At 45.6% G+C, this 25,971-nt stretch overlaps 1 protein-coding gene across 2 annotated transcripts in view; it reads right to left on the bottom strand.

Annotated features, from left to right (window-relative positions):
- ACVR1 (activin A receptor type 1) overlaps positions 1–25,971 on the bottom strand; it is a 66,083-nt gene that overhangs the window by 15,426 nt on the left and 24,686 nt on the right. For both annotated transcript variants that reach the window (XM_064450911.1, XM_064450910.1), the window contains exons 2-5: positions 17,681–17,754; positions 8,855–9,124; positions 8,127–8,344; positions 2,094–2,193 (exon numbers count right to left, since the gene is read on the bottom strand). In XM_064450911.1, coding sequence (XP_064306981.1) covers positions 2,094–2,193; positions 8,127–8,344; positions 8,855–9,124; positions 17,681–17,754 — 662 coding nt within the window. The remainder of the gene's footprint in view (positions 1–2,093; positions 2,194–8,126; positions 8,345–8,854; positions 9,125–17,680; positions 17,755–25,971) is intronic.

The following is a 25,971-nucleotide window of genomic DNA, read 5'->3' as shown; positions in this document are numbered from 1 at the left end:
TCCCTTAGCTCTTCCTGTTTGTTTCAGCTGCAAGCTCCAGGAGCATGGATCTCTCCTCCTCGCAGGGGGGTACCGGATACAGACTGTTTGTACTGGCCCGGTGTAATTACTCAACCACCAGCAATGAAAGCACTTTTGCAGCTTAAGCAACTTGGGCAACACACTACAAGGCCAGTGTACGCAATACAAAGAAATCTATGAATTATTAAGTTAGGAGGACAGGAAGAGTATTTAACGCTGGGGGTACAGCCCTTACGCTTCTATTGCATCACCAGCCGTTGCAGAAACAATTAGCACAGCCAGACACACAAACTGAGAATGACAACTCAAAAAATTTAAAAAAACGCTACCTTTGCCCTGTGGAGACCAGAGAAGACCGTCTGTATGCCAAGCTTTTTACCCAAATAGTTTTGACGAATGTATGAAATTATCAAGTGCCCAAGAGCAACTCAACATCCTGGAGAAGGCACATGGAAAAGTTCTGATTGTTGCCATATTCACTGCAGCCTGAATACGATAGCCTCAGACTTCGCGCAGTGAATTACGCTGGATTTGACAGCAATAAATATCCAAATTCTGCCCTTCGTTGCTCTGCCATGCGGCGCTCTTGGGAGGCACGTATGAATCGGCAGCAGGTATTACCAAATGGAGATACCCAACACCAAGGCCTCGATGCTGTCACCCAGGAGAGACTTCCTGCACAAGCACCTTCCTCTGGTTCTGCTATGCAGCCTAAAACACGTTCTCTGGAAATAGTGCCAGCCTGAGTTAACTTGGGAGTAGGCATCATTCCAGAGACACACTTATCCCCATGTATATACATGCACAAAAAGATACGTCTATATGGCAGGCAAAATCATCACACAGATCTTACTCTACGATTTCTGATGAAGAGAAATTGCAGAGCATCAGAGGACGCACACTTGGATTTAATGCAAGCATGCGCGTTTGTGCCTACTCAGTACATACAATAAGCCAGAAGCAAAGGAACACTGGTGAAATGCAGGCCCAGTCCCTACAGATTCACCCCTCGTAGTCTGGGGCTTGATTTAACACCCCGATAGTAGAATCATAGAATGTCCTGAGTTGGGACCCGCAAGGATCATCGAGTCCGACTCCAGTCCCTGCACAGGACACCCCAAATTCACACCACATGAGTTATAGTGACTTACAGGAAGGTGTTAACCCCTTCTAGTTCAAATCACTGAAGGAGTAGTATCAGACATATTTTAAACAGTCTTTTTATTCCCTAATAGAATTTATCATTATCATGCCTTCCTTACCTCTTTAGTGCCAGTATGGCATCTTGGCTCAATGTCTCTGCCTCGGAATAACTTTGACCAAAATGCTTCCTAAAATTACTACATTCAAATTTAATGCTATTCAATTAGTAATACACATATGCTGAAGAAAAATTGAATAGATCCTTAACATTAACACTGAAGTCATTAAAAAACCCCTGAAGTCCCAGAAAGGGAGATTCTCTCTTTCGAGGGGGAAAAGAGCAGCAACAGTACATCATGGCCTGCACGGTCCCAAAGCAACAGCGCGCAGCAAGCAAGCTACCAAACATTCATGTTACTGTTCCAACAGCACAAAATCACTTATTTTTTAAACACCGCTTTAGCCACTTTGCTCAATGCTTCAACACCAGACCTCAAATCCAGATGATCCTTTTCTAACTCTAAAGCTTTTTAATTGAACACCATTTAAGGAACAAATGCTTGTTTCGCAGTTTAACAGTTCCAAACTTGAAACTGAGCTTGCTTTTCTAAAAACATTGTCTATTTCACTTACAAAGTACCCAAACAAGCCCAGACTGAGTTTTCTAACATCACCTTACTGAACAAAGCTTACATTTTTTCAGTTGTAAAGCAAGGATGATACTTGACCCTTTCTCCTGCATAGATCTGAAAGGAATTTTTTCACTTCACTTCCTAAAACCAACTATGTTCTGCAAGCTGAAGCCTGAAAAGTTTCATATAATATATAAGCTACTGAGGAAAACCAGATAATTAGAACGGGAGATAAAGCTTTCTCGCCTCATTTGTTACCAAGACTTGGCACTAGATGCGAACAAGATTTATACTAACCTACACACTCGACAAGCGTGATCTGTCGAGCCACCGTCCTTTGCACCAAGAAAGGAAGTCCAGAACCACTTCCAGATGTGCAGGAATGATCCAATAAATCCTGTTCAAAAGGAAACGGAGAAGTTTATACCCTATGAGAAACTACATTTTTCCCCCATGTAAATACACGAAGGCACACCGCTTCACAGGATCGGTTAAGTTAAAGCTCATTGGTATCACAATGGCTCTGGTGATGCCATTCAGTCACTCAGGATCACGACATACTGCTGCCACCACCGTACAGGTGGGCACAGAATGGTCTTTGTGAGATTCTACCACTTCAAAGAACACCCCGGGCACAGAAGGGACTGGCAGGGGAGCCGTAACCGATGCGTAATCACTTTCTGTGGGAAATTTTACCCACAACACAACAACAAATGGCACACAAATAAAGCATCATTTCTTATTCTGTCTCTTATCTTTGATTTGGCATTAGAGTATCATTTTGTTTAATCAATAAATAATTTTGTTTAATACCTAAGTGACAACAGATTTACTGCCTGTGAACCTGGAAGCTCACTCACAGCCTACAAGCCATCCTCTGGAGTGAAATTCCACCCTTTTTCAACACTTAGTTGCTCCCTTAGCTTATGCTCTCCCAATTCTGTATCTGTCACCTATTTCAAAAAGGTTAATATCAACAGGTTTTTTCCCCAAATTTTTTATGCCTTGCCACAATCTGAGCCACCCCAATAAGAGATAAACTCATGTTCTCCGATTTCTCCTATACCCAAAGCCTTCACCCCTATACAGTTAGCCAAAAGAAAAACAGCATTTACTTTTGAACATTCAAGCAGCCTTTTCCCATTCTTCCAGTTACTTGTGGTTTCTTCCTAGTAAACATGACCAGAAGGGCACAGCAACACAAAAGCATTTTCACTAATTAGAACTACGGTTGCATCCCAGCCCCACCGACCTGTGGTATCGGACACTCAAAATCTATTTCACAATTCCCTATGAAGAAACATGTATTAGTAAGAGACATTCAGAACTCTGAACTTCTTTTTATTAATATATACAGACTCTAGACACAGCCTCAGCTGACAGTTTCTAATTGAAAGGCTAAGACATAAACCCAACACATTCCTGTGGTACATCTTGCTTTTTCAACACCTTTTAAATCGGTGGCCTGTGCACAATCTGTGCTCAGCTGACCGCTTCGTCTGAAGTAACATGGGGACAGGTGTCAGTTTTGCTGAACACTCCTACAGACACTTTCCATCACACATTTAGGGCCACTGACTTCACTGGGGCTAGAGGCTTGCTTTGCTGCTCCGCTCTCCCACCGAGCACCCCCCGTGAAGCGTGCTCTGGGAGGTGGAGCAGGTGAGACCCCCAAAGCCAAACCCTCCTGGAAGGGCTGAACCAGCGGGTGGTTTTGCACAGCAGCCCCAGCCCCCATCACCCACGCACCACGCTCCCCGCGTTTGGGTCTGAGTGTGAATTTGTAAAACTGCATGGCCCCGCAAAGCGGTGCTTCAGCTGTAACAGAGCAGGAGGAAGGCTGCTGCAGCCATCTTCACTGCCTTGCTCCTGTGTGTCCCACTTTGCTTTTCAGAGCAGGAACCACTGGCTAACTGGTGGTTAACCCGGTACTATTTGGGATGTCCTAATCTATCTCACTGACCTGCAGACACAGCCCCAGAGAAGAATAGGTATCCACTGTGTCCTGTATCACACCCGTCAGACTCACACAGGTACCCTAAAAACTACACAGCGCCTTAATGTCACCAGATACCTCTGGTTTAGCAATCAAATCCCAAAAATAAGTGCTAAAAATTGATTTAGTAACAGTGAAGATAAACCAAATCATGCAATACTTGGCTGTGATGCAGGTTATCTGCGAGAGCAGGGTTTGTAGATGCATCCCCTGCAGTATGGCAACACCTTCTAGCTCCAGAAGCCCGTTACCTTCGGAAGGGGACAGATCCATGCTCTGGTTAGAGTTTATTTCACATGCACTACACAGAAAATTGAGATAGTTTGGGAATAGTTGTCCAGTACCGGCTCTTAGCTCATCCCTGATCCTTCCCCCATCCAGTTTTCTGTCCTTTTCCTCCATTACATTTTTGTCTCTTCCCTCCATCGTAGTGCAAACCGTCCTTCCCCAACTGCTTTCCCATACACACCTTGCCTGTTCCCCAGCCCAGCTCCCGTTGCTGCCCTTGTTCCCTCAGCCCCGTACGGTCGGTGACCGTCTCCCCCTCCGCTGCCCGCTCCCCAGAGCCGCACGTGCTGCACACCCTCCTCTTCTCCAGCTTGGCCCTGCAACCAGACACACAGCAAAGGTGCCTTGGCTTGGGGAAGAAACATGCCCTGTCTCCATGCGGAGGACTCGCGTTTCTATGCACGGACCTTTTAAACCACAAGCTTTTGCAGTGGCTCAAAAGAGAGAGCCCCGAGAACAACAGCCACAAGCATGTCTGGCACCACAGGGGTTTCTCTGATAAATTTCAAGTCCCTGCCCCAAATCAGAACTTATTTAAAAGACAACACCCAAATAATTTATTCTAAGTCTCCCTCCCTAAAGTGGCTGCACCACGCTAGATGAACAGTCCCTCAGAAAACCAAACACCAGTTATTCTGCGGTAGGTAACAGTCATGGGAACTTTTGACCCAAACTATTCAAGTTTGGTACGCTTATTTAAAACTGAAAACAATTTTAAAATAGACGAAGTGATAGGACTATTACCTGTATCGCCTACGCTAGATGTCATTGATAGTCCAGAAAGTTTTCCATGACAAGTCTTTCTTAGAAGTTTTTTATCAGTTTCTAGTATTTTTAGTGCATGGAAACCAGACTTCAAACAGTAAGCTCATAAAAAAAAAAATCAAGACTGAGATTCTAATTTAATATTAAAATCCTATTAGCCTTTTAAAGCACTAATACCCAGCTACTTTTATGGCTAGGACTTCCATAATAGTTCAAAGGATTTCAACTGTATTATTGGACTTCTTTTTCCCTTTACAAAGGAAAACAGGATAAAAAACCATAACCATAATCAACTTTCTGATATTTTCAGCAAACTGCACTCCTGGGCCTTAACCAGATCCAATGAAATCTCACTTCTCTTAACCATTTTAATGAGTGCTCAAGAAAGATAATCTGACAGGAGACTGCTATTTTGCTTTACGATGAACTGAGAGTTCATTTTCCTTCCTGCTTCTGTCAGAGGCAAAACCACCCAAACTTATCTGCAGCAACTGTAAAAACGAGCTTTGAAGAGGCCCCAGCTCTTCCCACTCCCCATTAGGAAGTGCAGGGCTTTAAGCATTTGCTACACTATGGAGACTAATCCTGAATGTAAACTAATCTGATGTATAACAAACCAGCGATTTAAAACACAGAGTAGAGAAGAAAAATCTGGAATTTAAAGACTTACTGCTAGGATGAACATTTAGAAACAAGGAACTATCAATTTTTTTTTACATCGCCAACACTCAAGAGGCACACCAGAGGCGCTGCAATCACAAAGCTAGAGGTCTGACAGCAGAGAACAAAACAGCTCCATTAGACCAAGCCTTTACAGTTAGCTACTTCTCCAATTTCTTTTAAAAAGAATTTTGATTTCTTCTTCTCAGGTTTTATCACCGTTTCCAAGGACTTGAAGTGCGAAAGGTTTGCAAATGGAATGAAAATGGTCTTGAGCTGATAAGAGACAAGAGCTGGTAAAAGCTGGAAGTCAGTGCTTGAAGAGAGATAACCAGCTGCATGCATGCCTAGCCCACGGTAAACTTATCAGAACTGGCTGTTTTAAAACAGTAACACAGAATCAAGCCTTCCAGGCTAATTAAAGAGATCCAAAGGCATTAAAAAAAAAGATTACCAAGTGTAGTTTCTGTAGGGGCAAGCTGAAGCGAAGCAGCAGGGCAGCAGTGGAAAGCCGCTGCAGTTTGCACCACGCTTGACCCTGCCGGTACATGAAGTGCCTAGACATCTCCAGCTCTAAGCGGGAGGCAGTTTCCATTGCCCCATCTTACCAAGGAAGCTAGCATTTAAAAGCTAGGACTCTTACCAGAGCAGCCACCCTAAGGTCCCTCTGGATCGCTGTCACCTCTGCCCACACCCAGAAGCAACGCCCTTTATTAGGGTGTTACAGGTGGAGTGAATTGGGGAACCAGACATATAGGAGTATTAGTACAGAAGTGTGTAAGGGCATTGGGGTATTAGAATATTGGGGTACTAAAAGTAGAATGAATTAGAAGTGAATATGGGCTTACTTTAACACACATGATACTTTCCTTTAATGCTCTCCCAGCCCCAGGGCACACTCAGCTCAAGGATTTCCTTAGCCGGATTTTTTTGTTGTTGTTCTTTTTTAAAATGCTTAACAACCTACAGTCTTCTCACCCCATTGCTCTTTGGATGTATACAAACCTGCAGCACCTAGACAAATCGTCAGGCAAGGAGTTCTACCGGTTCAATTACCGTTGTGCTGAGAACCACCTTCCTTACTTTTATCCTTGCTCTTACTTGCTAGTTTTGATGCCTCCCCGTTACTGTCCCACAGAAGGCGAACAACTGACTGTGTCTGTCCTCTCAGTTACCCCTTGCCGTGTTGTGTGTCTCCATCATGTGTCTCCCACACAGGCTGTTTCAAGAGTACATATTAGGGCATCCAGATGACTAGGAGCCTGATTACTCCATTTTAACCTATTCTTCCTTCAAGACAACTCTTCCCTGCTCCAATGGTATCTTTTACTGGCCACCTCAAACCCTGAAAACTTACTTGTCAGGACATACTGTCTTGTGAACAGAAGGGTTTCCTATGTGACTCTTCCAACACTTACTCAAGCAGTATTTTATGGAAACATCTCTGCCTCAAAACAAAGAGATCCAAGAAATAGTTCCCAGCTCCCCAAAATAGTTTCATTTTTTGAGTGGTCCCAGAGATATTTCTTTTAATAAATTCCCATAGCTGGGCCTGCAAAGTGGTTGCCAGCTTTCAGATGAGGCGGCAACAGTTTTCTGGGGTATTTATTTGGGGTACAGTTAAAACTGCTTCCCTAGTTGGTGGCAGACAACACTAAGGACAATATCAAAGGTTACTCCTTATTTAAAGAGATACCCATTTCAGTTTCTCCTACAGAGAGAAACAGGGGGGAAAAAACCTACCCACTCAATGTATTTAGTAGCGTATTATTAAAGTTATTTGTGTTTTAGATCCTTTTTCTTTAGCCACTTTTCAACCCTGCAGTGAAAGCACATTATGGTGGGAAAGCACTAAAATGGAAAACATTTTCCAACCTCTTCATGTTGAGATTTGATCTCAGAAATACAAGGAGTAGAAAACTTCTCTTCGCACTAGTTTCAGAAACAAACACTCAAGCTGCCTCTGAAGCCTTACTTGCTCAGTTTCGATAAAGCATGGGAACGCTTTTTCCAGGCCTCAAGTGGAAGGGTAAGATACATTAAGTCTTTAAAAAGGAAACATTTCCCCATGTCATTTTATTTGCCAGGGACTGGGTGAACAAGAATGTATTTTAAAAACCTGAGTTTTGAGTAAGTGGTTCTCATTCCTCACAATTCCTACCGTTCTTCTGTCAGCAAAATTTCAGATTTCCTCATCCAAGAGCTTTTCTGCTACGACCACGGGAGTCACGTTTGAAGTTTTTTTGAAAGTTAAGAATATCAGTATTTCCTTCTTCACTAGCATCACATCTTCTCCAACCCTTCAGACTGTCTTTTGTCTATCAAAGACACAGTACATTTTTACACCTTTCGTATCACTCCAGGCTACCCAACAACCAGGCATACTCTGTTCTGCTGTTCAGACACTGCTTCTAGGAACATAAACGGTTTGACCACAGTTTATAGCAATTCTCCGTGTCAAAGGAACTATACTTACAAAAGCTATCTTTTGGTTAAATTTCATTTAAACTTGGCAGCAAAAGGTCCTGTTACTGATGTGGCCAAGTCTGGAGGGCACAAGAGGGGAGGTCAGAAGTGAAAAAAGCTCATGCAAATTTCCACCACGCACACAAGTTACTTACTGCCAACGTGCTGTCTCCAACATTTGATGCAATGAGTCCCTCAATTGTGCCATATTCTGCATCTCTAGAATTGAGCCTCTCCATATGGTTTTTCTGTATTCTCCGGATGATCAGCACAGCTACTGCAGAAAAAACTACCAAAACTATCACAGGAGCCAGTATAACAATGATTAGTGTTTCCACGCTGTAACCTGCAGCTTCTCCTTGAAAGGTTTGCCCTTGGAAAGGAGAGGGGAGAGGAGGGCGGGGGGGAAAGAAAAAGAAAAAATAAATTTGCAAATTCCCAGAGAAAGTCTGTAAAACCAGTAGCGCTGACACCGACATCTAACTTGGTAGCCACCTAGTCTGAAAGAGAGGCCGTGACACAGCCTGAACTATGAGCGTGTACTCACAGGGAGGATGCTGTGGCAGCAACCCCCTGCAGAGCTGCCCGAACAACCCCAGCCCTTCAGAACAAACCCCACGCGTGACTCTGCAATTCACTCAGTCCTGACCCTGACTGCACCCTTCAACCCGTCATTCATTCAGCAATAGAGATCATTCAACCTGTGGACATCAGATGTGTGCCAGTGGGCCCCCGGCCGGGGAACAAAGTAGAAAGGGCCTAACTGTGTTGATTAAACCCTCACTGCTGCTAGCACTGAAGCCGTCTCGCTCCCCTCATATCAGATGAAAGCTGAACCTTTTTTCCCCCCTCAGAATTCTCCATTTATTAATTAACCTCTCACCTTTAGAAGAGGGCAACTGCGCAGTGATATTCATGTTGCACAGGTACCCTTGGCAGCACTCAACAGCTTGGTCAGGAGACGGAGGTGTTTTGCAGGTCATTTTCCCTTGTTCGTAGACTTGGAAGCAGCCTTTCTGGTAAACCTTAGCACCATCGTTAATGCTCAGGGAAGCAAAACATTGCTGGCCTTGGCAACGATCTCCATTCCCACAGGACATGCCTTCACACACGCATTCGTAGTGGTGGACCATATTTAGCTTCAGTTCATCGTCTGTAGAAGGGCAGAATTGAGGAAAAACCACCATTGTATTCTTAACAGCTTCAGTTATACAGAGATAACGAAATCATTAGACAATAAAACCTTCTGTTTAAGGGAAGAAAAATTACTTGCAGATAGTGAAGAACCACCAAGTAGGAGCTAACGATACTAATTTAGCCGTTTCGGCAAGACAAAGATACGAGCTTGCACCAGAGAAATACCAGTCATATCTGCCCACTCCAAGTACTCAAATTTCAAGAGTTCAGTGACATTTTACGTCACCTCTCGCACATCCACTGCTGCGGGTATACAACATGGGTCACCTACACAGGGACACTCAGCAGAAGAAGAAAAACACACTAACAAAGTGTAAATTTAACATAGATTTGATAAACCACATTATATTTCTATATGGAAATAGTTATTCTCGAGCATTCCGGAAGTGACTTCAAATCAAACTAAGGCCATTTAAATTTGCAGTGGACGCAGCCACACAGGATTTTGCAGGTGTAACTATCTTGCTTGAAAAGTAGATCTGGACTGACTCTCCCAGGAAGACAAGCCTTTGAGGAGTATCTTGTGAGTCTGAGCAACCAGAGAGATAAGTAGTAAAGCGAGAACCAGCACACACTGTCAGCAGGACACCACCTCCCCTTCCAACTCCAGATGCTTCTGCTAAGTAGAAGGAACATATAGAGTAAGAAACTGAACTTATAAGTATCCTCAAAGCATACAGAGATCCCTAGCTGGGAAAACCCCACCCTGTAGAGCCACACATGCTGTCGCTCTCACGAATGGCACGTGCCTTTAAACACACAGTACCGGTCGCTCCAGTCTCTGCAGGAGAGGACACCACTCTCGACTAGCTCAAAGAGAACACTGGAAGCTCTTCAGTTTCCTGGAAAATACAGGTGCCCGTGGTGGTAAACAGCCATGGGCACTCACAGATGGCTGAGAAAGGAGGCACAGCTGTGAAGGACACAACAAGCCACTGCTCTCCCTTACGCACATCCCGTGCATACAAACACACACGCATTTATGGTGACTTAACTCATATTTACATTCTCTTTTTCAGTTCTCACACACAAGAATAATTTCCAGCCACAAATACAGCGGATGCTCCTAAAACAGCAGCTGAGCATACCACGTGTTGGGACTTTTTCAAGCCTATCATTAGAGTCTGCCCACTGGAAATATAACTCCGTTTGTTTTCCGCTTTGTTTTCCTCCCCTCCTCCCACAATGAGCAAATACACAAATACAACTTTCCATTTTTGAACCACTAACAAAAGCTAAATTAAGGAAAGAATCCTGAAATCAGACAGTGTCTGTCACATTGATTTCAAGTCCTGGTACACACAATCCCAGTCATACATGTACCAAGCAATAACTTCACTGATTTTGCATAACTTTTTGGAAAAAAGAAGAAGAAAATGCCAGGCATTCCTATAATTAAAGTTCTGTTCCTTCTGCCACAAGAGCAGCAGTGAAATGCAACTGCTATTGTAACACACAAGCCCTCAATCTTGGTTTGTCCAGCTGGAACTGCCAAAGGCATTCAAAGCCCGAGACCTACGAGGGACGTCCTCGCAAGGCATGGTCACAACCTGCCTGGAAGAGCACAAGATCTGCACCTTTGGCAGGGACAGCCCTCCCCAGACAGCCCTTTCACAGCAAGGATTTCAGTGCCTCCCAGCAAGCGAGATGCTTCTGTTGTCGCTGACAAACGCTGGCCAGTGAGGACAGCTGAGGAAGTTTGCGGAACATCAGAAATAGCTGCTGTACGGAGTAAGACAACCAGCCTACTACCTGAGAGCCACGCCAAGTTCAGAAAGAAAATTCATCCAGCCAGCAGCCTGATCCAGCCTAATGCTTCGCTTGACCCAAGGACCCTTCGAGACTGAGCAAACCTCGTGCAAGCCAGAGGAGCAGTTGTGGCAGAAAACCACCTCCTCTGGCGCGCCGCCTCTTGGAGGAGCTCTGCAATCCCAAGACAGGCCAGGAAGCAACTGCAGAGCCACAGGGCAGTTAATCAGCTCATGTAGAGCAAATCTGACATCCCTTACAAGCAATGAACTAAGGCATTGCAACTCCAAACACACTCCCTCTCTTTTGAAAACACTGCTCCAGTCTGAAGGCAGGATGAGTGATCTAACATGGCACGTGGGCTGTGAATCCATTTAATAGAGCATGAAGACAGAGTAACACTGACTGAATCCATGTGAACTGCTGCAGATCCTGGTGTGTCCACAGACCAATACAGATCAGTTATCTGCTGCAAAAAATGAAATGTTTCTGGTGAAGAACTCCTGGGTTGGAAATAGAGGCATTCTCCTTTGTGACTGTTACAATTCCTTATGCCCAAACTGCTCCCTTCTTTACTTAGTTGGTTTTCCAACTCCACGCATGGTGTATTACCATGCGCCAGCCAGCCTGTCCCTCATTAATGCCCCTGCAGCGACACACTCAAAAAAATAGGTTGAGCTTTACCCGAACAGGAAGGCTTATTCAGGCTGCAGAACCAGCCAAAGCACGGACCGTGTCCTCCCACTCCTGCCTCTTTAGGCCACCAGCTAAGACAGAGCTGCAGGTCAGAAGCCTGAGAGCAGATGGGGCGATGCTTCAGCGAACACATACAAGCTCAACACTGTACTACACCCAAAAAGCACTCTCCCGTGCACAAAGCCAGCTACAAAGGGCTGGATATTCTAGCTGTATTTCCCCAAAGTGAAACCAGCTGCACTTGCAAAGCACAGGTTTGTTGCATCCACAGCAGAGGCAGAGCTGGACTGGGTGGTACTTCCCCATCGCTCCCCGAGCATCGCTGTGCAAACCCCTCCGGGACGGCCGTGACCAGCAAATGCCGCAGGCCAGTTGCAATCGAGAGGTTATGGCTGAAGCAGATCAGCTCCCCCAAACACACGCGCTCAGAGGTAAGCATCTGCTCAACAACAGCTCCAGGCGCGGAAGGCTGTCAGGCCAGCTATGTATGTAGCAGGCAGGCACGAAGCCAAGCTTAAAAATACTTCCATTACCTAAACATGTTCACTACATATTTTTATTTCATAATAAAGAGACTCATTGCACTTCTGGCCCATATATATTGTGCATACACACAAATCTGACTTGCCACACAAAGATCCAGAGACTTGCCTTAACTTCTCATTAACTAGTTATTAGTTCAATATTATGAAAGTGTCAAAATTGAAGCTCTTGTTTTGTTTGTTTATTCACTTTGTGAAAGTCAACAATTAAGGGGTGCTGACTCTAATTAACCGGGTATTTCAAGAGAACAAGAACCACCACACTCCACATTTCAATCAGCAAACTGGAAGGTCCAGTGTTTTACCCCGTTCCTGACGGCACAGGACACGTTCTGCTGGGCGCAGCGCTCGCGTGCCAGCACGGAGCCCCAGCCCCAATCCACAGGGCACCAAACTGCCGGACTCCGAGAACGCAGGGAACAACAGAAAAATATAGATGCAGGGAAACAAGAGAAGTTATTTACCTTCTATGCAAAGTTTATTTCACACAACCAGTTACCAATCCAGACAGGTTTTTTTCTTATTTTATATCCAGTTCCTGGACTGTAAACACTTAACTGTTTGGGAGAACGCCAAACTACTTCTGTCCCAGGAGAAACACCCTACATACGTTTCTGGCAACGCAACTTAATTTTGAAGTGATCTCTTCATATTTAGAAGAGTAATTCCTTTTCCATTGAGACAGCTAGTACAATAGGCACTCGGCCACTTTTTCTTATCAGCACTACAGCAACAGTTTCTTCAGCTACCTCCAACTTGAAAAAATGCCTATGTTAACTATGTGATGTAGTCAGCACACGCTGAACTGAAATAATTTTCAGAAGCATAAGTAGTAAATAAATACGTCATAAGAGTCTCAATTTTCTTTTTAAAGATACAGACTATTACATGTACATTTCGAAGACAGGCTTTAACAATATCAAACAATTTCCTTCCAGCAAGGCACCACCACCACATGCCTCCCCTTCAAAAATTCACCTTGTAGATAAAACCCAGTACATCTTATTACACAGCTATAACATAAATCCATAGTACACGCACGCGAGCGAGCGTTCGGAGGGATAACCTACTTGGCACAACACCTCTAAAGATGTGGCCGGGGCAAAAAGCCAGGTGGCCAAGAATGGGCAGAGGTAAACAAGCCTCAGAGGAACTAGTCCTCCGCTCACCAAGACATGACTTTGTAACAGCCTAGGAGGCACAACTCCATCTGACTCTTCTCTACTGAGCAGCGAGGCTAAGCAAAAAGCAGTGACACCTTCAGCCCCCAGCGAGGGGGCAGAGGAGATCCGCCCAGGAGCTCTCCTCCAGCCCAGCCCGCAGCTGTGCAGCGGGAAGGCGCGTGCCTCTGCAGCCGCATACTGAACATGCACAGACACTGCAGTCATCGGCTAACCTCGGGCACGCGCGGCCGATCCCAGCCCTCAGAGCCGCGGGGCTCTGGCTTTCCAACGCGAGACCCCTCGGAGCCATGCTACAGTTGTTCTCCCCTTTGTAGGCCTGCTGCTCGGCTTCGAGCGGGAGCACCTGCTAAGCGGGATCGCTCTTTCCAAGTGGAAAGCCTTGCAATCAACCCAGACAGCTTACAAGTCACAGGCAAAGCTTATTTCAGAGTTCTTGGAAGCCACGGAGTTGCCGGAGTCTCTAGTAGAATGAAAGGGACTTCACACTCGAAGGCCAGAATATTTCAAAACTGCAATATTCTTTTTGTTTTTAAATGACTAGGATTGGGGTAAGACGTGGGATCTGCTAGGGCTTCATATCATAATGAATTGAAGATGAAGGAAAGCAGACTTGGAAAAATTAACATCTCGTTAAGAGTCCATTTAATCGTATATCAGACAGCTCTCTTTAGTGGTTAGCTCCCCTTTATGATCCTTAGCCATTTCAGAGAAACAGAAAATAAGCTTGTAGAGATGACTACTCCATTTAGCGTTTGATCTTCTCTTTCCTCAATGCATACAGTATCAAGCATCATACAACAGCCATAATAATAGTCACAGAATCGTTCAGGTTGGAAAAGACTCTTAGAATCATCAAGTCCAACCATAAAACTAACACTGCCAAGCCCACCACTAAACCATGTCCCCAGGCTCCACATCTACACATCCTTTAAATACCTCCAGGAATGGTGACTCCACCACATCCCTGGGCAGCCTATAATAATTCATTTTATATAGGATTTATTAATTTAAGAAAAGCCTTTGAATTTTCTAGCACTAAGGAACAGCTCTTTAACCTTACTATTGTTCTCCATATTACTAAAAAACCCCCAAGCAGAAAAGGCACAGGGCTACGGCCACCGAGAGTGACTCGGGGGGCTCCGAGGGCAGGCAGAGATGCCTCGCTCTGCAGAGGGGCAGCCTCCCCACAGCCAGAGACAGGGTCGGGCTGTTCCCAGCGCCAGCTTCCAGCTCACCGACAGTAGTTTCTGGAGGCTCAGTAGCCCCCGAACGCTTCTGGGCCGCAGCGCGACACAAGACCCCGTCCCGCCTGCCCCGCTCGGAGAGAGGCTGCAGCGGCCAGAGCACGGCCCGGACGCCTTCCCCCGTCATTACAGAGGGCAGGAGCATCAGCAGCATTTCACACACCCTGCTCCTAACACTGCCATCGGGATGGCATTCGTGTACAGTCGCTAGTAAGCGAAAAAACCTCACACTGTCAAGCATAGGCATTATGTTATTTAGTCAGGGTTTAGCTTCTTGGGAAACAAAGAAAAGCCTCTTCCCCCACTTTACAGGGCTAATACAGGAGTAACACAGAACCAAGCACTGTAATAAACATTCAGAATTGAAGTATTTTCTGGACACTCAGGCAGGGAAGAGATGTGTTTCTGCACTTAGAATTCTACACAGTGTTTGATTTTTTGGGTTGGGTTGTGAGGTTGCTTTTTTTAAAAAAAAAAAAAATCATGCTTAATCTCATCTTCTGAAGCCTGGTGGCAGTGCAGAAGTAATTAGAGTTTGCCCCTAAATGCTACCCAAAGATATGCCCAGACATTTTTGACTCATCAAAAATGAAAAACACTAGTCTAAATCCCAGAGAAAGGAAACAGACTGATCTGTGATAAAATACAATGGGGGGAAGTGCGGGGTGGAAATCAGAAGGCTTTGAACTTTTTGTCTTCCCTTTGCGCACAAAATTTAAAAAATAACTGTTCTCCCCCAAAACATCAGCTTTTTAATAAATTGAGAAAAAGTACCTGGGAGAGCATGCTGGACAAGGTACACCAGACCCGTCTCCATGGCCTGTTAGCAGGCAGCAGAGGATCAACTTCCATTCCCTCAAAGGATCTGTCTGCAAAGGCACATTCCCCCTTGAAAAAGACTCCAAATACAAGCCTGCGCTTCTGGCCTTACCACCTTAGCCCTCGCATCGGCTGCTGCCTCACTCAGGCGCTCAGGGAACAGCGTGGTGAGTTCTCCCATTGCTGTGACGTGTCTGGTTAGTGAAGAGGCCAAAACCTAGATGAGGAGGTGTGAATGAAAATTTGCTGAGGGGTCCACTAGGTGTTCTGCCTCCCCAAACACTCCTCTATGACCAGCTTTGGAAGTAGGAAACTACATCCAAAAGGAACAGAACAGCGTTACCATTGGCAAACATGGAAAGAGGGAGGAACAGTATTAAAGTGCATTAGACAAGTAGTTGCTCACAGAAAAAGAAAGTACGAGGGGAGGGCAAGGGAAGGAATAAAGCAAGAAAAGCAAAGCAAGATTATCATGTCCATTCTACAAAGTCTTTCACAGGAGCTCTCTCACCGTGGGAGAGAAATGCAGGCCCAAGCAGAGTTCTTTAAGAAGTACTATGGGACAAGCTCTCCCTCGGCACGGCAGCTCCACGTCACGCACGGGGAACGGCTCTCCGCAGATGTCCAGCTGGCACAGGCAGACGGACAGCAGGAACGCAACATCTGCACGTCTCTGCGCAGACGCTCCTGCCCCCACGCAAGCTCTGCCCAGAGCCCATTCCAGACGCGCATCTGGTCCAGCTCTGCCTTTGCCCCCAGCGAGGCACGATCCTGTACCTCCAGTCTTAGTAATGCAGACATCCAGGGAAAGAAAGAAAATGTCTTGGCATGGATTTAGTAACTCTTCTCTTACTGACCACTCACCGGCACCTTTTCAACAAGAAGATATCGTTCTAAGCCCTAGAACCTACTTGCCTTTTTTAGGTGGAGTCAGGTCAAATAATGAATATTTGAACACCTGTAGGGCGGCTTCGGCAGCTAGAGTGGGTTGATAATGCCGCCCTGTAGGTTGTACTACACAGGCAGTGCAAGTGTCCGATTCCACACTTCGTACGAGGGAAATTAACCAGAACCTCAGACTTTAACGTGCATCTTTTCCCATGTGTTTCTCTTCTTCATCTGCTGCTCTTCAGGTTAAGGATGTGAAAGGAGGTGGTTTAACTTTAAGGGTTTCTTTAATATAAGCAGCTCCAAAAGCTGAAAAAAAAATGTTTGAGAAGCAGAGCGCTGCACTTCAAGAATGATAAGAAGGTAGAGTGTGATAACTGCTACCAAACCCTATTTCAAGATACTATTCTATCAATAACATTAGCAGTTTAATGTATTTCCACCAACATTTGTCCAGCACTCCTCCCTTTTTAAATTTAGTCTCGATTTCCTATTCATAAACATGATGAAAGTCAACCACTAGACCTCTGTGCATTTTTAATCTTCACCTTCCCCCATCCATCCTAACATTCCACTTAATATGCTCTGCCTTTTATTATTTGCATCAGCATTTGAAAATAAATGCATTTCAGCAGAGTATTTCAGAAAGATTTCACAAGGTAAATACAAAAGAACACGGATATGCCATAACAAACACTAGAAACACCTCTAGAGTCACTTAAATTTTAAAACTGAGAATACCAAGCTACTCACAGAAACCCTTTATTCAAGGTTTTTAAAAGGCTGTTTGCAAAGTAGCAAGTATGCATCTCCCAGGAGGGCATCTCCCAAAACATCCAGAAGACCTTCAAATGAACTATTCGTGCCTCTCCACAGCAATAGAAATAGCAAAATCGGAGAAGGGTGAGGCAAATCTTGAATTCACTGCACATCGTGAAACCATTATGTGCACACAGCGGCATAAACAATTTATGAAAAAGTCACTTTCCATATCCAAAGACCTTACTGAAGCAATCATGGAAAAGTTACCTAACACCATACTAAATACCCCAAAGAGCTTTCCCAGAGAGAAAATCGTCGCTTTTGCAAGCGACAGCTGCGCCTCAGCCCATGGGCTAGAAAGGCCTACTCGCTAGATAGCTCAGTAATTTGCCATTCAAATAAGGTTCCCCATTTCCCTCCCCAGGCCCTGGCAAGACCTATGCCAATCGCACACGCTATAAATTTTACACGTAAAGAGGCAACAAATATCCTTTGATGCCACTTGAAATGGGAGAGCAAGCATCTCACTCCCGAGAGGAACGTGCCCATGCTGTCAGCTCGTGAAGCGAGCGTTGAGCCGGCTCCTCCAGCAGCGGATGGCTACTGCACCACCACGCACGGCACTCACCTTGCCAGCTCGGGGAGGGAAACGCCATCATGATCAGCACAGGAAAAATCATAACTCCTTCTACCATTGTAGAGCTGCAGAAAGAGAAGAGACATGAGAGCTGTGTACACTTCCACTGTTGTCTTAAAACATAACCACCCCAAAATCAGTGCTTAGCAACATCTTTCATCAATTCCTATACAAAATGCAGAACAACCAAGGTTGATTGATCTCCTTTTTATTGTGACTTAAGAAACAAGACATCTCCTTAATTTATAAAATTGATAGTTTATCGCAGTTTGTAAAATCTGAATTTTTTTAGAGTCATAGAAACTTCATGTGCCACTACAGTGCGTATTTAGAAGCATGCTGGTAGGAAAACATGAACCCTTTCAGTACCAAGCAGGCACATAAAATAGAAGATAAGCTCTTTCAAACAGGTATTATAAAGTTAAACTATTATGAACTGATAAGAAGGCCTGTAGAACTGTGTATTATTTGGGCTTCGAGGGGAAACAGAGAAGATCTCAGCCAGAAAACTCAGAATCACTCTCGTTAACCAGCAGAAACCACTGCTAGATGGCAAGAAAACAAGCAATATGTATTTAAGGGGGACACCATTCTCACAAGAGTAATTTCCCAGTTTAAGATGCTTTTCCAAGAGTTTTCCTTTCAATGGGCCAGCTCCATTTTCCAGCTGTTGAAGACACATAACTACACCTTGTGTGAAACTCAGGCTGTTTCCAGCATTATCAGTAGAGGGGCACGCACTCCCTCTAAACCAGTAAATAAAGGAGTGAATTCTCTTGCGTATTTCAAATCTTTTCCAGGACACTTGGTCTTTACAAGAAAATAAAGCTCCACTTTTTACTATGAAGAAAGATTTAACAGGCTTCTGAAAGGAACTTTTCTGCAGTTTCTTAAACTCTGCATTTAAATGATCACTGTTACTAAGGAATAGTGCTTAACTAGAATTGATCTTTATTGGGATTTAACCCAACAAGCAGGGCTGGATGACTCCAAAGGGCTCGCCTGTCCTGTGCTACTTGGTTCCTACAGAGGCTCTCCGGTGTAATCATATGCCATAAGATTTCAGTCAAAAGCAGCAGTAAGTAGTAAGTGCAAAACAAAGTTACTCTCCTTGACCAAGGCACTGAGCCGTTACCATTATTCTTACGTTTGTATCCTCATTTTTCAGATTTAATTCTAGTAAAGCAGACGAAACTTGAAAATAAATCTGATATTGCCATTTTTCTTTCAGGTATCTTCTGTTGCTGCCTTTTCAAATCATTAGCAGGCCGCTTAAGTACTTGGTGACAAAAGCCAAGCCGTTTACTTCTGTATTTATTTCCTGACATGGATTTATTTTGCCGAATAGGAGAAACATTTCGGTAATTGCTTCACTGTCAGTTAAGATGATTAAATACTTCTGAAGCCAAGTATTCGGAATTTTCTTCCTTACAGAAAGGATCAGGCAGCACTCACCACTTAACCTCCAGGAGTTAAACTCACTGTCAAACATCCACTCACCAAGGAACTTGGCCTTCCTCGTTCTTGATACACGCCAGTGCATCCTTAATACATGCCAGTATTTAACCTTCAACCATCACGCTAGAAACAGGATGAAATAAAGCCATTCGTAGCATGATCACTGAGCAACGCACTACTGGAAATTTAAAGCAGAAGAAAGCTATCGCAGGGAACAATTACTTAATGCTCCGGACCAGCTCAAAGGGGTCCGTCGCTCCGAAGGGGGGGCGGCTGCAGGACGCGAGGGCAATACCGTCCTCCTGAGCCACCACGCGCTTCCTTTGGCTGAACTGCTGACACCAGCGCTTTTCTCGGCACTGCACCCGGGTAACTCCCTGCAAGTCTAGACAAAGGTGGCGCATGAGACGTGCCCTCCTTCTTTCAACACACCAATGGTTCAAAGAGCAGAGGCAGAAAACTGTGTTTTTAATGATGCCGGCCTGCAGCCGCAGCAGCGCGGGGCGAGCCAGCCGCCGGGGGGCTGCCGGGCGAGGGGAGCGCTTGGGGTGAGCCTGGCGGGAACAGGCGGCCGCTCCGCCCAGAGCCCCTCGGACAGCGGGAGCACCGAGCACCAGCAACGGGGCGTGACAAGGGACAAAAATGGATTTAACAACACAGGGTGGATTAAGACATTAAACAGCAGCACGCTGCCGACACGCAGAGCAGTTGCCAGGTTTTATACAGATCTATATTTCACCATCGCATCCTCTGAGCCCAGTTAAAGCGACAACGGTTGCTTTCTGCTGGCAGGGAGCTCCCACATGGGCTCTGACACTGCTGTCGGCTCAGAGACCCACACACGCTGCAGCCTCACCCCCTCCTCCCGGCCACCCGCCACCTGCAAGTCCCCCCGCCGCGGCCCTCTCAGCCCCTCTGCCTGCCAAACCTGGCTGAAGCGGGGAGAGCAGCAGAGGAACCCGCAAGGAGCTCAGCTCCGTTCTGCCAGGAAAGGAGGCTGAGCACAAGAAACGTGAGCTGGCTAGAGCGAAGGAATTTAAGATACAGGAAGCAGACCACAGTATGGAAACCAGGAAAACTCTGCAAGTTGCATGCGTCTGTTTTTTCTCTTCAAACAGCTTATTTCAATTTAAAAAAATATATATATACACACGCACACAGGCACAGGCCCCTGCCCTGTATTTCTCAGGGGGAAGAGGAGGAGGAAGGAAATCCAAACTGCACCCCCCACCCCAAAGAGGCAAACAACCTCCCACAGGAGCTGGCCCACAGCAACTGCTTCCCATCTCGAGGAGGGGAGTCGTAATAACACACTCAGGGTGCTAAAATCATCTCTCCATCCTCTGATTCCACATGCCCCCACATCCCCACCCCACATCCCTGCTTCAGGACAAAGCCACGGGTTGAGACAGACAGTAATTCGTCAACAGGTGTGGGGATTTTTACCAGTCCTCACCACAGGGATGAAATATGGGGGGGAAGTCATGAAACCATAATAACAGTCATTCTTGATCCCTCATCCAAAACACTAAATCGAGGTTCCTCTTCAACACAGCCCAAGGATGACTTCATTGAGTAACATACCCAAATTACACCGAATTTTAAGTGCATTTAAGCACCTAACAGAAAAGCTGGCAGGCTTCCCCTGCTTCCCCGCTGCAGGAGAGGTGCGCGCACTGATGCGAAGCCACCGCGGCGACTGGGCGGGCGCCGGCAGGGACGGGCAGGAGCTGGCTCAGAGGCTGCTCGGGCCGGACCCCGGTCCCACAGGCCAGCACCTCCAGAAGGGCCGGCTGAATGACCCGCATCCAGCCCTTGATAGCAAGCAACTATTTGTGCCAGCCCCTTTGGTAGCGTTACAGTTATGAATAGACTTTTCCTGTTATAAATACCAACAATGACAAAATCAGACTATTAACAGACTTCATGCATTTCAGAGCATGCGTGGTCCTCTCAAAGAAAAAAGCCAAATACTATGAATTTAAACCCTGCTTCTATGAAACTTTGTTCCTATAGACATTCATTTTCCCAAAAGCCTCTAAGAATATTTTGTCTGCTTTTGCTGAGAAGTGCATACTTACAACCACCTATAAAATAAACCCACCCTGCGTGTACTTATCACCAATTAAAGCCCTGTGCCATGTATGCGCAGAGTCGGTACAGCTCTCGGGCTTTGGCCAGCTGCCCACGCAGCTCTCAGCATAGCACAGCCCAGTTACACCACCTCAACTGGACCTGCTGGGGCTGGGAGACCGGAGGAGGGAGGGAAGGAGTCGGGAGGGAACCTCTGACCTTTGCAAAATACTGATTTTGTTTTCCTTCAAAAATTATTTGAGAGCAAGTGCGTCCACTCTAAAAATTAAAAATGACAAAACTGTTCACTATATTAAAGCCATACTGAGTCCTTAATCCCTGCTCTAAGACAAGAGAGCATTTCAGGTGGGATCGGGCGAGGTCTGCTCTCAGCCCACGCTGTTACCCAGTGCCAGCCGATGCGCCGTTTAGACAGCTGAAATCCTGCCAGCGCCTCGGAAGAGGTGTCACGATCCCTTGCCGGTTGCCATTTTGCTCGCGGTATGCCGTATCTGCCGCGCGCCTGTTAAATCAGCGGTTAAAAATAAGCCTGAGAGCGCGCCGCGTGCAAGGCAGCTGCGGGACACGGGGCCGGGGGGGCCGGGAAGCCCCTCTCCAGGGATCCCACCAGGCACCAGCCCCACTCGGCCACCGCAGGTGCTGGGGCAGGGATGGAGCTGCGGCGGCCTGCAGCTCCAAAGTGGTGCTCTGCGTCCCCCACTACCCTTTCAAGTGGGGGCACAACACCCACACGCAACACTGCGGCCAGGCTTTTGCTCTGTTTCACTTTCAGGTGATCCCAGTGCAAACTGAAGAAACAGCAGTGGACAAGTTTAAAAGTCCTGTTTCCACTGCTTAAAAAAATTACCCTTTTTTTTTTTAAAAGGCAATTAATAATACACATACATAAGAACTAAAATCTGGTCCTAGTGACACCAGCATGCATGTCTTTTCCATTTACTGCTTGTTTAGAGAGAAAGAAAATACAGGTTTTAATGTAAAGAACTAAAAATTCTTTAATAAAACTGCACAGCAAGTTGCTATGGATCTAGAGATCAGCAAGACATCCAGTTCCCATCTGGTGCTGGGATTCACACGAACTTTTTCCAAAGGGGAGGATTGGGATTTAATCCAGATAAAGAAAGAGGAACTAGAAAGCAACCAGCAAATCATGCACAAAATTGATTTTCCTTTCTAGACACACCAATCTTCACCACTGTCTGACTGCAACTCTTCACCACGTCCTCCAGGAGAGCCACCAGAGCTGCAGGAGCCACTAGAGGGCATTCAGAACATGAGCACCTGGGTTCTTCCTGCTCCGTGCCAAGCCTCATACACCCCGATGTCGGAGGCCGTATGGCGGAGCTGGAGACAGGATACAGTGTCTGCAAATTTCATCCACATACAGCGAGAAGATCATTTGGTTTTAACTTTTCCCTACAAAAGCATTTAATTAGAAAACACGAAACTTGCTCTAGGTCAGGATGGGAAAGTCTCAGCTAACAGAATTCCAAACAAATCTGTTGCGAAGTGCGGATGACAAAGTGAACCTAGCTCCAGAGCAGGCTGGTACCTACACTGATGCCAGCTCTGGATTCCAGAGAAAGAATCAATTAAACTGTTTGCAGAAGCCCAAATGAACGATCACAGGCATATCACATGGCAGGTGCAACACTTGGTTAGGATACCCAGCTTTGCATACACATGCACAACTAATTGTTTAGGTAAAAGAATCGATAGAATTCTTCGGGTCTGTATTCATAAAGTCCCAACACTTCAAAGAATCTATCCTGAAAACCCCCAATACCTTTTTTACTTTCACAGGAAATAAAAGTTGCTTTCTCTTTTCTTCCTAAGAAAACTTTGTCTCTTGCCAAATCATTCCTTTATGGCCTGACAGAAGAACGGGGGTGAGGGAGACCTCGGATCCATAGCTGGGACTGTCAAGATCGCTGCTGCCACAAGCTACAGGGGAGAGAGGAACCAGGAGTAAAGACAACATGAAACACCACACTGACACCAGCACAGGCTGGTTTAGTCTCCGATGCCACCACCCTGATACAGAGCAAAGACCACGCCAGACAAAAGAGCAAGTCCAATTAGTGAAGAAACTTAAGATTACACTTCATCTTAATATGACACAGACATGGGAACACAAACCATTAGAGGCGTTCAGACTTTTCTGATGAGATCAGAAACACCCACACTATCACTGACAGTCCTGGTGGCAACCCGCCAAGAGCCCAAGGGCTGTACATATTTTGCATGTACCTCACCAGATTTGTATCAGAAGAAAACATCAATAATACCAGATTGTAATTCTACCATCCACAATAGCCACACACAAGCGAAATTCATCAACAGCTGTGTCTTTAGAAGGAAAGATGTGTGTTTAAAAGCAATAATTCGCAGTTTTGATTGTTTGGGTTTTTTTACATTGAAAAACTCACACTAACTAAACAACCTCAGAAGAGCACACACAAAGGCATGATGTTAGGACATCAGAGAACGGCAGCCTTGGGTATTCCTTTCTTAAAGCATCAACTTTGTTGCCAGAATTCAGCACGGCGGATGCCAACTGGAGACTGGGGCTGGCGCAAGCGCACAAGGCACACACCAACAGACTTCAGCTCAAGAAAACTCGCAGAAGATGCCACCGTGAAAGGCTTAATGTCTCAGGTTCCAATAACCACAAAACCAGAGAGTGTGAAGCGTGCAAGATACTCGTTCTCCTGTACTCCTCATATACAAAGCAAAATCACGATACTGCTGAGTAAGAATAAAAGCCACCGTGACAAAAACAAGCTATACAATGTAAGATGTCAAGAAAGTTACTCCTTATGAGGTTAACAACTCTGATTATGGCCATGAAGAGCCACTCCCTAAGTTCTTATAAGAAAAGGAGGAGGTAACAAAGTACGAATATCACTTAAAGTCCTGTTTGGTCTCGCTCCCGGCACATGCAAGTAAGAATCCATTTATTGCCTATGCTGTCACCCGAAGGCTCCAGCTGACACACCAACTGCAGAAGCGGCACTGCACGGCACAACAAATCAGTAACACTCACGGCGTCGGGGTGGGGGGGCAGGCACGTGACGACATGGAGGTACAACACAACCACTTACCCAAGAGAGGACAAAAATCCTACCTTGGCAGAGTGAGCCAGAAGCAGCACCAGCCCCTTCCGGAGCAGGACAGGGACGGCACGACTCGCGCACCTACAGCCTCTCCTCTAACGGAGGGGAAGGGAGGGCTCTCTCGTGCCCAGAACAGGGGTAATCCCTGGAGAACAAGCAGAGCGGCTGAGGCACGGCATGCACAGGGGGCACAGAAGAGACCAAAAATAATGCTAGCTTCCCCATGCAGGTCAGCCGGCAAGCAGGTGGACCCGCGCGACCTTGCGTGAGGGCAGGAGAACTTCTGTCTGTGGTTGAAAGAGACAGAAGCGGCTTGTCATTAGAAAGCCCAAGTGTAAAGGTTCGGGTTGTGTGTAGGTATTGCATCAGTACAGGTGTCTTAGGCAACCCAGCCGTGGATGGCTTACTCAGACGATGAAGCAAGCACAGACATTTTTTAATTGATCTGAAAATCCCAATATCTATTGCAACTTCCTGGTGCCTTTGAAGGCACATGCGTATATTTCCATATCATTTATTGCCTTGCAGGGTAAATTAATTCACCAGGAGGCAACTATCAAGGATTAACACTGCACCATGGAACAGCTTTCCTCTGCAGAGCTTGCGCACAGAAACATTCCTTAAAAACGCTCGTTCAGTAAGTTACTGCGTATGGCTTGCTGATCGTGTCATCGCTGTGAGCATCTTGAAAGTTAGTGCAATGCCGCATGTGCAAAGAACGAACTACACATGGTTTCACTTATGGGGGCAAATGAACAGATACGAATTTGCAAGCAGTTTCATGAGACAGTCAGGCATGCAGTAGCTTCACCTTACACTACCTGTGCCTGAGGCATCGAGTAAGTATCAGTCAAGACACTCTTAGATATACATGAATTACTGTGGCTTCTCACATATTTCACATATAAACAAAGATGTTATTTTATCACACTACATACATTTTATTGCTACACAGGTATTACTACATGGCACACAGACAGTTCCTACCAGAGGGGAACACTGCATTCTGAAAAGGCCATGAAAAAGGCTCCATTGCACAGCTGCAACATAAAGTTTCTTGGGCATTTTCCCTATTAGAAGCAATTCGGAGTTGCAGACAACCTTGGGTACCACTCACTTTGCTAAGGCCGTTCCAGGGGCCCGCACAAAGTGGAGACAATCTCTATTAACAGCTGGAGACTTAATTTGTGCTGGGGCCTTGGGCATAAGAGGCAAGCAAAATACCCTTTCAAATCCTGCTGCCAGACATGGTACTTTTTCCCCTAGAATTGTTCCCTCAGAAGTCAGTATCTGCTGTCAGATCTCAGCACAGAACTTCCAATGAAGATGTAAACTCCCTCTAAACAGAAAACCTGGATTTATCCACCAGCTGTAAGACCCAAACACACGTTTTCAACTGACAAATTATCAGAAATTGCCTGTAAAAGCTGTTTCTGCATTCTTTCGGAAAAACAAAATAACCACACAAACCCAAAATGCACACAGTAATGGCTACTTACTTTTAATTTAAAGTCTACCCTCTTTGAGACTTGGCCTGCTTTCATCCAGTTAGCAATACTTTATTAAAGATTTTATCTGTGCAGTATGTGACGAAGGAGTTCAGGGAGGAACACA

This window comes from Phalacrocorax carbo, chromosome 5, assembly GCF_963921805.1.
Source record: "Phalacrocorax carbo chromosome 5, bPhaCar2.1, whole genome shotgun sequence".
In the NCBI taxonomy this organism is placed as follows: Eukaryota; Metazoa; Chordata; class Aves; order Suliformes; family Phalacrocoracidae; genus Phalacrocorax; species Phalacrocorax carbo.
Note: the sequence above shows the minus strand (reverse complement) of the source record. Positions and strands in the feature narration are given on the sequence as shown.